The sequence below is a fragment of the Symphalangus syndactylus genome, chromosome 4, assembly GCF_028878055.3.
Source record: "Symphalangus syndactylus isolate Jambi chromosome 4, NHGRI_mSymSyn1-v2.1_pri, whole genome shotgun sequence".
NCBI lineage: Eukaryota > Metazoa > Chordata > Mammalia > Primates > Hylobatidae > Symphalangus > Symphalangus syndactylus.
The window spans coordinates 76228024-76243457 of NC_072426.2; the positions used below are offsets into that span (position 1 = coordinate 76228024).

General features: G+C 45.0%; 1 protein-coding gene across 10 annotated transcripts in view; it reads right to left on the reverse strand.

The window, feature by feature from the left end:
- CUL2 (cullin 2) overlaps nucleotides 1-15434 on the reverse strand; it is a 126367-nt gene that overhangs the window by 77854 nt on the left and 33079 nt on the right. Inside the window, exon 1 of one of the 10 annotated variants that reach the window (XM_055275125.2) lies at nucleotides 10938-11288. The exons of 7 other annotated variants lie outside the window; for them this stretch is intronic. In XM_055275125.2, coding sequence (XP_055131100.2) covers nucleotides 10938-11161 — 224 coding nt within the window. In that variant the 5' untranslated portion in view covers nucleotides 11162-11288. Of the gene's footprint in view, nucleotides 1-10420; nucleotides 10575-10703; nucleotides 10835-10937; nucleotides 11289-15434 lie in introns of those variants that run through there. 2 more of the 10 variants (XM_063638025.1, XM_063638024.1) reach the window with 2 other exon arrangements.

Genomic DNA, 15434 nt, shown 5'->3' on the forward strand with positions numbered 1-15434 from the left:
AGACCCCAATGACCACGGGTAACTAAAATGCAGAAAACAAAACTGTGAATAAGGGAGACAGGGAGGTGGAATACCATATTAACTTGGCATTATTTTCCATTTCCATAGGTGGACCCAAAGCTGCCAATGGTGCACACTGACCAAATATGTTGCCATCATTTAATACTAAAATAAGCTCCAAGAATGCATCTAAACATTTTCATCTTGCTGTATCAAATGAGCGAGCCACTGGATGTAACTAAGAATGCCCTTTCTTATTTGGAGGTTAAGGGTGCAATGCTTTTTGTTGCAGTAAGGTTTGACCCACAGAGCTCTAAGTACTCCACAAACGATATTTCCATCATGACTCTCCGGCTTCAGAATTCCTATTTTTATTTATTTATTTGTTTATTTATTTATTTTTGAGACACGGTCTTGTTCTGTCACCCAGTGCAGTAGTGTGATCCTGGCTCACTGCAGCCTTGACCTCCTGGGCTCAAGTGATCCTCCCGCCTCAGCCTCCTGAGCAGCTGGGACTACCGGCACACACCACTGCACTGAGCTACTTTTTTGTATTTGTAGAGATGGAGTTTCACTATGTTGCCCAGGCTGGTCTTGAACTCCTGAGCTCAAGCTTCCACCAGCCTTGGCCTCCCAAAGTACTAGGATTACAGGCGTGCGCCACCGCACCCAGCCTAGAATTTCTAGTAGTATGTTTTTTACAAAAAGAAATGAGTTGGGAAAAAAAGAGTGAACAGATACATGGTGTGTGCCAAAATGTATACTGCAGGAAATATCTTGAAGTCTCAAAAAGGGTGACACAGTGGGGAGTAGGGAATGTATTTATAATACAATAAGTTACAGAAGTCATTTGCACCCAGGTGTGGTGGCTCACACGTGCAATCCCAGTACTTTGGGAGGCTAAGGTGGGAGGATCACTTGAGCCTGAGAGTTTGAAAACAGCCTCAGCAACATAGAGAGACCCAGTCTTTACAAAAAATAAAATTATAGTAGCTGGGCCCTCTGATAACACACACCCGCAGGGAGTCCCAGCTACTCAGGAGGCTAAGGCTGGAGCTTGGCTTGAGCAAAGGAGACTTCAAGGTTACATTAAGCTACAATGGCACCACCACACTCCAGGCTGGGCCAAAAGACCAAGACCTTGTCTCAAAAAAGCAGCTACCTGCTTCCAAAAATAAACCCACTGCACCAGAATAAAAGACCCCTCTCTGCAATGAACTTTAGACTCACATAAGACTGCACAGCCTGTACTTTGTTTCTTAAGTTTTCACATCACTCTTATCAGCTTGAAGTTTAATGCCATTTTTACTTGCTTTCTCATTTTTTGTTCAATAATCTAGTCAATGAATTTAAGAAACTGACATTTTTAAAAAAACTATTCTCATATATGTATCCCCGATCTCGGGTAAGTTAGAGAATTTGAATTTCTGAGTCCCTTATGACTAGGCAAGCCCATTTTGTATGAATACTAGACAAAGCTAGAACCAACCAGCCTTTACACAAATTATCAAAACATTGAAAACAAATTTTTTGGCTGTGTGCAGTGGCCCATACCTATAATCCCAGCACTTTGCAAGGCCAAGATGGGCAGATTGCTTGAGCCCAGGAGTTCGCAGCCAACCTGGCCAACATGGTGAACCCTGCCTCTACAAAATACAAACAGATTAGGCAGGTGTGGTGACATGCACCTGTAGTCCCAGCTACTAGGGAGGCTGGGATGAGAGGATCACTTGAGCCCAAGATGTGACTGCACCCTACAATCTACTGTATTTGCTGGCTTCTATATAATACATTAAATCCTGCCTATGTCCTGACACTGCTATAGAAGACACATGCATGGAAGAATAATTAAAAAGGGGATACAGTTATGGCAGATGCATATCAATTAACCCTCTAGCAACTTTCTTGACACCTCGTATTTACAATCCCAAAGAGAGCCAGTGAGTTGGCTCAAGTTTGTAATCCCAGCATTTTCGGAGGCCAACATGGGAGCATCACTTGAGCTCAGGAGTTCAAGACCAGCCTGGGAACACAGCAAGACATCATCTTGACTGAAAAAAAAAAATTTGCCTGCAGTGAGTTATGATCACACCACTGCACTCCAGCCCAGGCAACAGAGCCAGACCTTGTCTCTCAAAATAAAAAGTTCCAATATATGCTACGACAAGTATTAACCCTGCCGGGCGCGGTGGCTCACGCTTGTAATCCCAGCACTTTGGGAGGCCGAGGCAGGCAGATCACGAGGTCAGGAGATTGAGACCACGGTGAAACCCCGTCTCTACTAAAAAATACAAAAAAAAAATTAGCTGGGCGTGGTGGCGGGTGCCTGTAGTCCCAGCTACTCGGAGAGGCTGAGGCAGGAGAATGGCGTGAACCCGGGAGACAGAGCTTGCAGTGAGCCGAGATCGCGCCACTGCACTCCAGCCTAGGCGACAGAGCAAGACTCCGTCTCAAAAAAAAAAAAAAAAGGATTAACCTTGAAGATATTATGCTAAGTCAAATACACTAGACACAAAGTGAAAAATATCTTATGGTCCTACTTAAACAAAAGTATGTATGTGGGCAAATTCATAAAGACAGAAAGAAGGATGAGATGTTATCAGATGCTGGGGGAAGGGGAAATGGGGAGCTACTGCCTAACGGTTGTACAGTTTCTGTCTAGTAACGAAAAAGTTTTGGAAATGGTGGTTTTGGAAATGGTGGTGAGGGTCATAATGACACTGTAAATGCAGTTAACACCACTAAACTATACACTTAATGATGGTTAAAATGGTAAATTTTATGTTATGTATGTTTTAAGTGCTTAAAAACTAGATCACAGGTACAAAGTTCTGATGTCAGAGAAGTATCTGCATCTCACTGCAAAATGCTCTCTAAAAATTTTTAAATAGATGCATTCTAATCACAATAATACTTGGTACTATGATGACAAAATACTATTTTTGGTTCAGACAGACTATTATCAAATAAAACAGAAATATTTTGAGATAAAATTTTTCTGAAGGCTCAGCACTACTTGGGGATCTTTCTCTTGATGTCACATTATTCATTATTTTGGTAACTGTACACTACTTACATAATTACTATGACTATTAGAAAGGTATCTTTGGCTGAGCGCGGTGGCTCATGCTTGTAATCCCAGCAGTTTGAGAGGCCAAGGCGGGCAGATCACTTGAGGTTAGGAGTTCGAGACCAGCCTGGCCAACATGGTGAAACCCCATCTTTACTAAAAATACAAAAATTAGCCGGTGTGGTGGCGGGTGCCTGTAATCCCAGCTACTCAGGAGGCTGAGGCAGGAGAATTGCTTGAACCTAGGAGGCAAGGGTTGCAGTGAGCCAAGATCGAGCCACTGCACTCCAGCCTGTGTGAGAGCAAGACTCCATCTCAAAAAAAAAGAAAGAAAAAGTAAAAAAAGAAAAAAAGAAAGCTATCTTCTATTTCCCACCATCAGAAAATAGCAGTTATAAAAATAAAGGGGAAAGGCAAGCATTAATCCAGTGGTAATGAGTTGTAATCAAAGGTATCATTTACAAACTCATGGTTTTGAATACACATACATATACATGCAGATAAAAAGATATAAACATAGATGTTTGTGTATGCATGGATGAATATACATATATTTCTAGTTCTGCTCACTGAGAAGAGCCTAGGAGGAATGACACCACAGTGGCAATGGGCACACATAGAACTTAGATCTTGGTTTCTAAATATCATTCTCCAAAAAGGGAATGAGAGCTCCTCCTTGGAAAAGTGATTGATTCCAGGGCTGAAGCAGGAAAAATACAAGTTGAACCTCGAACATCTATGATGCCAGAAAATAGAAAGTGCTTTCCCGCAACAAAGAGGGTGAGGGCATATCGAAAGGACACAAGTTAAACTAAAGGTCAAAACTGGAACAAATCGGAGCAACAAAATAATGATAGGATTAGATTATAAACCATAGGCGGGTCACTGTGACTCTTGCCTCCTGTAATCCCAGCACTTTGGGAAACCAAGGCAGGAGGACTGCTTGAGCCAAGGAGTTCAAAACCAGCCTGGAGTATAACCTGTACTTTCTCTCCTTCAACTGAATTAAAACAAGGCTGAGATATTTTTAAAAATTTACATATGGTAAATCCATGTTTCATTCTTTGAAAAGCAACCTACAATAGAAAAAAGACTAAGTCACTGAATTAATAGATGTAAGTAACGTTATTTATAATGTTAAACTATATAAAAGAGGCCAGGTGCAGTGACTCACACCTGTAATCCCAGCACTTTGGAAGTCCGAAGAGGGTGGATCTCTTGAGGTCAGGAGTTCAAGACCAGCCTGGCCAACATGGCAAAACCCTATCTCTACTAAAAATACAAAAATTAGTCAGGTGTGGTGGCAGACTCCTGTAGTCCCAGCTACTCAGGAGGCTGAGGCAGGAGAATCACTTGAACCCAGGAGGCAGAGGTTGCAGTGAGCTGAGATCGCACCACTGCACTACAGCTTGGGTGACAAGAGTGAAACTGTCTCAAACAAGCAAACAAGACAGAGTATCAGTCTGAATTTTTAATTCTCCAGAATAACAAAGCTTAAAGCAAAAGAAAATATCCCACCTCTCCTCCTCCAAAAGAAAAATCAACAGGGTTCAAGGCACCCCAAAAGTTTCTACAGATCCAACACCACAATCTTAACCTAGCACTACTACTGTCTCAAAACTTAAGAATCAAAGGAATTGTCTCCAATAAGCCTTTCCCAATGAAAAGCCAAATATAAAGTACTGATATAGAAATCCATACATTCTTAAAGGTAACCCAAAGATTATGCTAACTGCAATGTGACAGATACATTACTGGTAAGATTCAAACCCAGGCACAGAGCCAAATCACTCTGAATAGATATTGTGATTAACTGATTAGTGAGAGAGGGTTCAGTCATACATCTCATAGATCAATAATTTGTTATAAATCTCATAACATTCCAAATCGCTGCGTGTTTTTCCAAGATTTAACACGAGCCAGTCATAAGTCCTCGTAATACTAAGATTCTAGGGCTGATCCTGTCATCAATTTACTTAAAAACAACTGACAGTTGGACAGGCGTGGTGGCTCACACTTGTAATCCCAGCACTTTGGTAAGCCGAGGCAGGTGAATCATGAGGTCAGGAGTTCAAGACCAGCCTGGCCAATATGGTGAAACCCCGTCTCTACTAAAAATACAAAAAAATTAGCTGGGTGTGGTGGTGAGCGCCTGTAATCCCAGTTACCTGTGAAGCTAAGGCAGGAGAATCTCTTGAACGCCAGAGGCGGAGTATGCAGTGAGCCGAGATTGCACCACTGCACTCCAGCCCAGGTGGCAGTGTGAGACTCCATCTCAAAAAATAATAATAAATAACTAGCTGGGCGCGGTGGCTCACACCTGTAATCCCAGCACTCTGGGAGGCTGAGGCAGGCAGATCACAAGGTCAGGAAATTGAGACCATCCTGGCTAACACAGTGAAACCCTGTCTCTACTAAAAAAATACAAAAATAGCCAGGCGTGGTGGCAGCTGCCTGTAGTCCCAGCTACTTGGGAGGCTGAGGCAGGAGAATCACTTGAACCCAGGAGGCGGAGCTTGCAGTGAGCTGAGATCACGCCACTGCACTCCAGCCTGGGAGACAAAGCGAGACTCCGTCTCCCCAAAAAAATAAAAATAAAAATAACTGTTAGGGCCAGGCGCAGTGGCTCATGACTGTAATCCCAACACTTTGGGAGGCTGAGGCAGGTGGATCACGAGGTCAGGAAATCAAGACCATCCTGGCTAACACAGTGAAACTCCGTCTCTATGAAAAACACAAAAAATTAGCCGGGCATGGTGGCGGGCGCCTGTAGTCCCAGCTACTTGGGAGGCTGAGGCAGAATGGTGTGAACCTGGGAGCCAGAGACAGAGCGAGACTCTGTCTCAAAAAAAAAAAAAAAAAACTGATAGTGCATATGAAACATTGCTTCCAATCATAGCCAGACATTTTTCCAGAATACACAAAGAACAGGCAGATAAGGTAGAACACAAAACAAACAGTGCAAACTTTTGTAAAGTCTCACAAAAAGAAACAGCTTTTTGCAGTGAGGGAGGAATGGCATGAGGGTCGAAAAACTGTTGGGTACTATGTTCAGCACCTGAGTGACAGGATCATTGTATCCTAAACCTCAGCATCACACAATATACCCGGGTAACAAACCTACGTGTGTACCTCCTGAATCTAAAATGAAAGTTGAAAAAGATAAAGAAACAAGCAGCCTGGCCAACACAGTGAAACCTCGTCTCTACTAAAAATACAAAAATTAGCTGGGAGTGGTGGACGGTGCCTGTAGTCCCAGCTACTCGGGAGGTGGAGGCGGCAGTGGGCTGAGATTGAGCGCCTGCACTCCAGCCTGAGCGACTCCCTCTCAAAAAAAAAAGAAACAAGAAACAAGGCCGGGCACAGTGGATCACGCCTATAATCCTAACGCTTAGGGAGGCTGAGGTGGGAGAATTGTTTGAGCCCAGGAGTTCGAGACCAGCCTGGGCAACACAATGAGACCCTCTTTGCTCTGTCACCCAGGCTAGAGTATAGTGGCTCACTGCAGCCTCCACCTCCTGGGTTCAAGTAATCCTCTCACCTCAACCTCCCTAGTAGCTGGAATTACAGGCCTGCACCACCACACCTGGCTAATTTCTGTATTTTTTGTACAGACAGGGTTCGCCATGTTGCCCAAGCTGGTCTCAAGCTGCTGGGCTCAAGTGATCCACCCACCTCAACCTCCCAAAGTGCTGGGATTACAGACCCGAGCCACCGTACCTGGCCAGAAGCAGCTTTTTAAACAACTCCACACCTGTAGGTCAAAAACTTAACGAGACCAGCCTGGCCAACATGGTGAAGCCCCATCGCTACTAAAAATACAAACTCTGGCCCGGGTCACAGAGCGAGACTCCATCTCAAAATAAATAAATAAATAAATGAACTTAACAAGGGCAGGAACCAAATCAGAAAATGCTGCAGTACTCCATAGTTTTCTCCTCTTCTTTCTACATTCTCTGTGTTCTCATCCTATTTCATAACTACTATTTAACACTCTAAAAAATACAAATGTTAGCTGGGTGCGGTGGCTCACGCTTGTAATCCCAGCACTTTGGGAGGCCGAGGCGGGCGGATCACAAGGTCAGGAGATCGAGACCACGGTGAAACCCCGTCTCTACTAAAAATACAAAAAAATTAGCCGGGCGTGGTGGCGAGCGCCTGTAGTCCCACCTACTCGGAGAGGCTGGGGCAGGAGAATGGCGTGAACCCGGGAGGCAGAGCTTGCAGTGAGCCAAGATTGCGCCACTGCACTCCAGCCTGGGCGACAGAGCAAGACTCCGTCTCAAAAAAAAAAAAAAAAAAAATACAAATGTTAAAGCAAGTAAAGTGTACTACCGTTTCTGCAAAGTAGGAACAATATTTGCTTCTATCTCCACAAATATTTTTTTCCAAGGAGATCTAAGAAACAGCTAACAATGTTTGGCTCCAAGGAAAGCTGGATGACAAGGGTACAAGAAGTGGAGGGAGATTTTCATTCTATTCCCTATTGATAATTTTATATTTTGGTTTTCTGTTTGTTTTAGAGACAGGGTCTCACTCTGTCACTCAGGCTGGAGTGCAGTGGTGCAATCACAGATCACTGCCACTTCCAACCTGGTCATCTGGCCTCAGCTTCCCACAGCGGGTACTACCGGCATGCGCCACCATGCCTGGCTAATTTTTTTTTAATTATTTTTTGTAGACATGGGGTCTCACCATGTTGCCCAGACTAACATCCTAAATTTTGAGCCACATGAACATAGTTTTTGTTCAAAACATTAGTATACCAATAAATAAATGCTGATGACTCTCCATATCCATCTTTCTCTCTTCACTAGAACTTAAGTTCCATGAAGCCAGAGATTTTTTAACTACTATATCCACACATCTGGTTTAAAGCTGGTCCTTGAGAAGCCCTCGTTGAATGGCTGAATCACTCCTTAACCTCTCACTAAGTTCCACACTTATTTCCAATTACCTACTTCTCACCTCCACTCGAACAACGAAATTCAACTTAACATGTCCAATCCAACCCCATCCCATACAACAGCCTGCTTCCCCCAACCTCTTCTTCATCTCAGTACACAGCATTATCATCCTCCAGCGGAAGCCAGAAACCCAGAAGTGACCCGTCCCAACTGCATGCTCATCCAAAACACGACAATTTCAGTAAGTATCTTCAACTCCAAAATAAATCTCAAAACCTTTTCACTTGTACCTTAACCCTCCACAGCCACTGCTCTTCTCACTGGTCTCCTTGTGTCTCTCTTCTCCAATCGACAGTCTGATTCTCATTCAGATCTTATCACTCCCAGTTTAGAAGAGTTCCAAAAGCCTTTTAATGTATCGTAAGAACAAAAGCCAACATGATCCAGCCCCTGGCTAGGATCCACCTTTAATCTCTTACTAGGGTCCACCTTAAGCCAATTTCAGTTTGTTCAATCCAAGTTTGATAGCACCTCAGGGTTTTTCCATTTGCTCCTCCCCAAAATAGGAAAACTTTTCCCTCAGAATTTCAAACTTCACCCTCAGGAAGTTCTTTGCTGGTTACAGTATCTGAAGTAATCTCCCAATCACTACCACAACTCCTTACCTTATTTCCCACACAGCACTTATTCTCTGAGATTATTTCTTATTTACTGTCTGTCTCTCCATCCCAAGCCAGAACTGACACTCCAAAAGGATAGAAATTTAATGGGTTAGCCAGGCGTGGTGGCTCACGCCTGTAATCCCAGCACTCTGGGAGGCTGAGGAGGGCGGATCTTGAGGTCAAGAGATCAAGACCATCCTGGCCAACATGTTGAAACCCAGTCTCTACTAAAAATACAAAAATTAGCTGGGCATGGTGGCGTGCGCCTGTAGTGCCAGCTACTCAGGAGGCTGAGGCAGGAGAATTGCTTGAACCTGGGAGGCGGAGGTTGCAGTGAGCCGAGATCATGCCACCACACTTCAGCCTGGCGACAAAGCGAGGCTCCGTCTCAAAAAAAAAAAAAAAAAAAAAAAAGAAATGTCGTGTCTTGTTTACCCTTGTATCTTTAATGCCTGCAGCACTGCTTGGCAAATAAACCAGGTGCTTAATAAATATTTGTCAACTGACAGAAGACAACGCAAAAATGACTTTAAAGAAGGTCCATAACATTTAATCTAGTGACAAACTGGTGAGGGTAAAAGACATGGATAATCTTCACATTTATAGAACACTGAAAGCCACCAGAAAGGACAGAGAATGAAGAGTATTTCAGATGCAGGAGAACATCCAAATACTCAAAGGCAATTGAAAAGGAATTTTTCCCACGCTATGTGCATGCACATTGTAGAGATGTTCCCCCAACTCATAAACAGCAACTGAAAAAAACAAGTAATTCAAAACACTGTGGGCTGGGCGCAGTAGCTCAGGCCTGTAATCCCAGCACTTTGGGAGGCCTAAGCAGGCGAATCACCTGAGGTCAGGGGTTCGAGACCAGCCTGGCCAACGTGGTGAAACCCCATCTCCACTAAAAATACAAAATTAGCCAGGCATGGTGGCGCATGCCAGTAATCCCAGCTACATGGAAGGCTAAGGCAGAAGAATTGCTTGAACCTGGGAGGCGGAGGTTGCAGTGAAGCGAGATGGCACCACTGCACTCCAGCCTGGGTGACAAAAGCAAAACTCCATCTCAAAACAAAAAAAGTGTGTACTTCTCTTATCTCACGTGACTCTTTTGGAAGGATCTTCCAGATACTGTATATGGGCAAAAGAAGCAAAGTATAGCTCATTTGTTCATGTGTCTGTCTTGAAAAGGAATGTAAGATTCTAAAGGATAGGCAACAGTGTTTTGAATGTTTTTAAGCGATTATTATGTAGTCAGTTGTCAATCAGATCAAAGTGATTATTTCCCATACTTTACTACGAAGGTAGGCTTGGCCAGATCTAGTTCAAAGACGTTTATGTTGAACAGTCACAATCTATAGCGAATGTTAATATTTTGCATCTTATCTTCAAAATTTAAACGCCCAGGGTACTGGCCTTCAACTGTTAATATTAATCCATGGGGCAAAGGTGTGGGCTTAACATTAATAACAGTCTGCAATTCACAGATGTTTTATTTGCATGCACGTAATGGTAGGGAATGGTCCAGACTCCCTAGATGGTAAGCAAGTGCCAGAAAGCGTGTGAGGATCTTATTTCACCAGACCCTAAGGGTTGAGACAAGAGGTCTAGCATGCACGGAGGATACTCCTCCCCAAAGCTATCAATCTTTGCAGTCTGCGGAAACAAAAGTGAAAACACTTGTGGTAAGGATGCATGAGATGCCCCCCCCACACACACAAACACACAGTTGTGTATTCGTGTGAGCACGTAAATATGTAGAAGAGTACACGCACTCTCACCTTCCCTCCTTCGGAGGAAAATGGGGCCGCGGGAGAGGCGGCCAAGATAGGGTTGGGGAGGCCCAGGATCCAGTCCAGGGGGTGGCAGGGCTTAGGGGTCAGCGCTCTGGGGAGCCGAGGTCACTTACAGGATGCCATCTTCCCGGGCCTCCCCCTTTCATCCCTCTCCCCACACCTCGTCGCCCCCAACTCCTCTCCTCCGCCCCAGCCCCGCCACCCATTAACCGGGAAGGGAAGTTTCCCGGCGCCTGCAGCCCGGCTCCCCGACCCTCAGCGGGGTTACCTTCTGCAGAAGCAGGGCAAGGGGCAGGGGACAAGGGGAGGGGGAGGCAGCCCGAAGGAGTGAAAGACGAAGCCCCGGCGAGGAAGGTGGGCGGAGGCGGCGGCGGCGGCTGTCAGCTCGCGTTCCCCTGCTCACAGCGCTGCCATTACTGTGCGCCGAAGCCGCCTCCCCGGCCGGCCGCCGCCACCGGCCCCGGAGACGCGGGGGGTGGGGAGCCCGCGCGCCGACACTCACCTGTCTCCGCGAGGAAAGACAGCAAAGTCCAAGGCCGCCGCCGCTCCCCGGCGGGACAGGGGCGGTAGGGAGGGGGGGAAAGGGGAGAAGGACGGGCCGATCACGGGATCCGTAAAACAATCGTCCTCCTCTGCCTCCGGCTTTTCCCAACACACACCCTCTGGTCTCCTTCCGCTGCTGCCAAATCCCCCCCGCCCCCCGGAAAGCAATGGTACAGGCCGCATTACGGCAAGCGCAGGGAGCCAAGCTTCGTGTGATTGCGAAAGGCCACAGAAATTAATATTCCAAGTGATTGCTTGCTGGGCTTGCTGTCAATGAGGCAATTGCGGTTGAGCTGATGGACACAATACCCACCCACTACCCGTTAGTCCAGGGACTGCTAATAACAATATGTTGGAATGGTGCTTTCAACAGAAGTATGTTTTCCTTGTTTCAGACCTATGTGAATATCCTAAGACACCACAATCCTCTTGCCACACACTTACTTGGGCTTTGCAAATGATCAAAAATATATTAGCAAAACTACTTTTCCTCTCTGACAAACTCTTTTTCTAGTTAGTTTTTATCTATAGAGAATTTCTTGGACATACATGTATTTTCGACAAAGAAACTTCACATCTTTTTCACTAATACCCCACCTTCAACAAGCTCCAAGCCTATCAGTTTGAAGGGTTTTCCTCCCTTGGAGTTTTAAACGGTAAAGTTGATAAAAATGTAGAATTACTCATCACCTCCTCATATATGCAGGGCCACAGAGGAACAAAAGCCCGGCCTTAGTGCTTTTTGCCTTTCATATCCGCAAGAGCTCACCGTCAGGGTCTTGTTCATTTATACGATTCAGCAAGCTTTTCCCTCCCATCCCTTCCTTCCAAACTGCACGAACCCTTCAAGGCCCATTTAAAACCCTGCCTCCTGACCTGATCAATCCCTAGAGTCTTCCTCCTCTTCTAATCTGCTTCTCTTGGTACTTGAAGTCTCTACTCTTTATTTCAGTAAAGAGTTTTTATATACTAAATTCAATTCAATGGTATGTTTCTATTATGTGACCTTTTTTTCCTCCCATGTTTTCCCCCTTTTAATCTAGTGATTCTCAAAGCGTGGTCCCCAGACCTCTGGAAATTTCTGAGACCTTTACAGAGGTCACAAAGTTAACAACTAGTTTCTTAACAATGCAATATGTCTGGTCTTTTTTTTTTTTTTGGATACAGAGTCTTGCTCTGTCACCTAGGCTGGAATGCAGTGGCGGCACAATCTCAGCTCACTGCAACCTCCACCTCCCGAGTTCAAGTGATTCTCCCGTCTCAGCTTCCTGAGTAGCTGGTATTACAGAAGCCCGCCACCACGCCCAGCTAATTTTTTGTATTTTGTAGAGACAGGGTTTCACCATGTCACCCCATTGCCCAGGCTGGTCTTGAACTCCTGAGCTCAGGCAATCCACCCACCTCGGCCTCCCAAAGTGCTAGGATTACAGGCCTGAGCCACCGTGCCAGGCCCCCCCTGCTTTTTGTTTTGTTTTGTTTTTGTTTTTGACACACGGTCTCCCTGTGTCCCTGAGGCTGGAGTGCAGGAGTGCAGGAGTGCAGTGGCCTGATCATAGCTCACTGCGGCCTTAAACTCCTGGGCTCAAGCGAGTGTCCCACCTCAGTTTCCGAAGTAGCTGGGACGACAGGCGTGTGCGCCACCACACCCAGCTAATTTTTGTATTTTTGGTAGACATGGGGTCTCGCTATGTTGCCCAGGCTCCTCTGGAACTCCTGAGCTCAAGCGATCCACCCACCTCAGCCTCCCAAAAGTTCTGAGATTACAGGAGTGAGCCACCACACCTGATCTCCTCTGTCTTTTTGACTGAGTTTGTTTTTGTACTGATGGTACAAAGGAATACGGATACTATTGATGCCTTAGCAGGGATCAAGACAGTGCCACCAACCTGTCCAGGTGGTCATTGGATCGCTGTATTCTTCACTGCCATACATTCCCAGTTTTTTTTTTTTTTTTTTTTTTTTTTTGAGACGGAGTCCTGCTCTGTCCCCCAGGCTGGAGTACAGTGGCGCAATCTCGGCTCACTGCAAGCTCTGCCTCCCGGGTTCACGCCATTCTCCTGCCTCAGCCTCCCGAGTAGCTGGGACTACAGGCACCCGCCAACACACCCAGCTAATTTTTTGTATTTTTAGTAGAGACGGGGTTTCACCGTGTTACCCAGGATGGTCTCGATCTCCTGACCTCGTGATCCGCCCGCCTTGGCCTCCCAAAGTGCTGGGATTACAGACTTGAGCCACCGTGTCCGGCCACATTCCCAGTTTTTAAGACTATTGATTTAGGAATATTCTGGATGAAGTAGAAGCATTAATTTTATTAAATTTTGGCCCTTGAATACAAGTCTTTCTAATACTGTGTGAAGAAATGGGAAGTACACATGCACTTCCTGCATGCCCAAGTGGGATGGCTGTCTTGAAGTAAAGCACTTGTGCGGTTGACTTACAGGCTGAACTACCTGCATTTTTCGTGGTGAAACTGCCTTTGCAAAACATGATAGTAAGAGGAATCTGACCTCATTGATTTAATCTTGCATCTGACCTCCAGGGTGTTCCTGGTCATTCCCGGGCATAGGCCAACTTAATTTGGGGAGGAAGTTAGTTTATGGTTTAACTTGAAAGCTAAGTTCCTCCCTAAAACTACCCCTGTTCTTGCTTAGGGATGAAAAACCACCTTTGGAAGACTAATGAAAAGCAGCAAGAATAGGATTATGGGAGGGGTGTGAACTTTGCTAAAGTGTAGGCATATTTCTATTAATATACTCCCTTACTGGTCAGGGGTCATGTGGCCAGAGGTCACAAGATTTGTGACTTCCCCAGTTGCTCCTATAAATAACATCAGTATTGTACAACTGAAGATCGCTTTTTGAGATATTTTTCAGACTGACCCCACCTGGACTCGTGACTCATGACTCAGAACTGGTCCTATGGCCCCACCCAGAGGCAGGCTCAGCACTTAAGGACTGTTTTCCACACCCCCATGATTCCATCCCCATCAGCAGAACCCATTCTCTAGTCCCCTGCTCACCAAATTGTCCATAAAAACCCTAACCTCCAACCCAAGGGGAGACTGATTTGAGTGATAACTCCAGTTCTCCTATGTGACTGGCCTTGAGTCAATTAAACACTTTCTCTACTGCAATACCTCGGTCTCGGTGAATTTTGTCTGTGCAGTAGCCAGAAGTAATCTGGCCATTACAATGGAAGGCCATTTTTACTTGAAAGAACAATTGACAGACTTGGTGGCTTATGCCTCCCAGCACTTTGGGAGGCTGAGGTGGGCATATCTCTTGAGTGTAGGAATTTGAGACCAGCCTGGACAATATAGCGAAACCCCATCTCTACAAAAAATACAAAATTTAGCCAGGCATGGTGGTGTGTGCTGGTAGTCACAGCTACTTGGGAGGCTGAGGTGGGAGAATCACTTGAACCTGGGAGGCAGATGTTGCAGTGAGGCAAGATCATGCCACGCTGCACCCAGCCTGGGCAATAAAGGCAGACCTTGTCTCAAAAAAAAAAAAAAAAAAAAAGAAAAGAAAAGAAAAGTAGAAGAAATTACCACTTGTTGAATTTCACTATAGTATCAAAGAAGAATATCCATAATTATCCAAAAAGATTATTTAATTTTCTTTCAAAGGCCTGAGTTTCTTCATATACTTCAACCATAGAAAACCTAGCTATCTTCGATTAAATCAAATATTTACAGAGTTGCAAAAATACAAAAGCAATCCTTTTCTTCTGATCAAATTTTTTTTATTTTGGGAAATATGGTTATTTTTCATAAAAGCATGCAATTTATGTTAAATGTGTTTGGTTTATTATTTTTTAAAATTAATCAGTAATTTAAAAAAATTTTTTTTTATTTTTTTTTTTTGAGACGGAGTCTCGCTCTGTCACCCAGGCTGGAGTGCAGTGGCGCGATCTCGGCTCACTGCAAGCTCCGCCTCCCGGATTCACGCCATTCTCCTGCCTCAGCTTCTCCGAGTAGCTGGGACTACAGGCGCCTGCCACCACGCCCGGTTAATTTTTTGTATTTTTAGTAGAGACGGGGTTTCACCGTGGTCTCGATCTCCTGACCTTGTGATCCGCCCGCCTTGGCCTCCCAAAGTGCTGGGATTACAAGCGTGAGCCACCGCGCCCGGCCTTAAAAATTTTTATCCTTTAAATTTCTAATACAATAACTATTTATAGATAGATAGTTTCCCGAGGCCTCCCTAGACACTGAGCAGATGCCAGGATCACGCTTCCTGTACAGCCTGCAGAACCATGAGCCAATTAAACCTCTTTATTTCATCAATTACACGGTCTCAGGTATTTCATTATAACAATACAAGAATGGCCTAATACAATAGATATAACCCACATGAACATAAGCTCTTCTAAGTCCTCAATAATTTTTTTTTTTTTTCTGAGATGGAGTTTCGCTCTTGTTGCCCAGGCTGGAGTGCAATGGTGCAATCTTGGC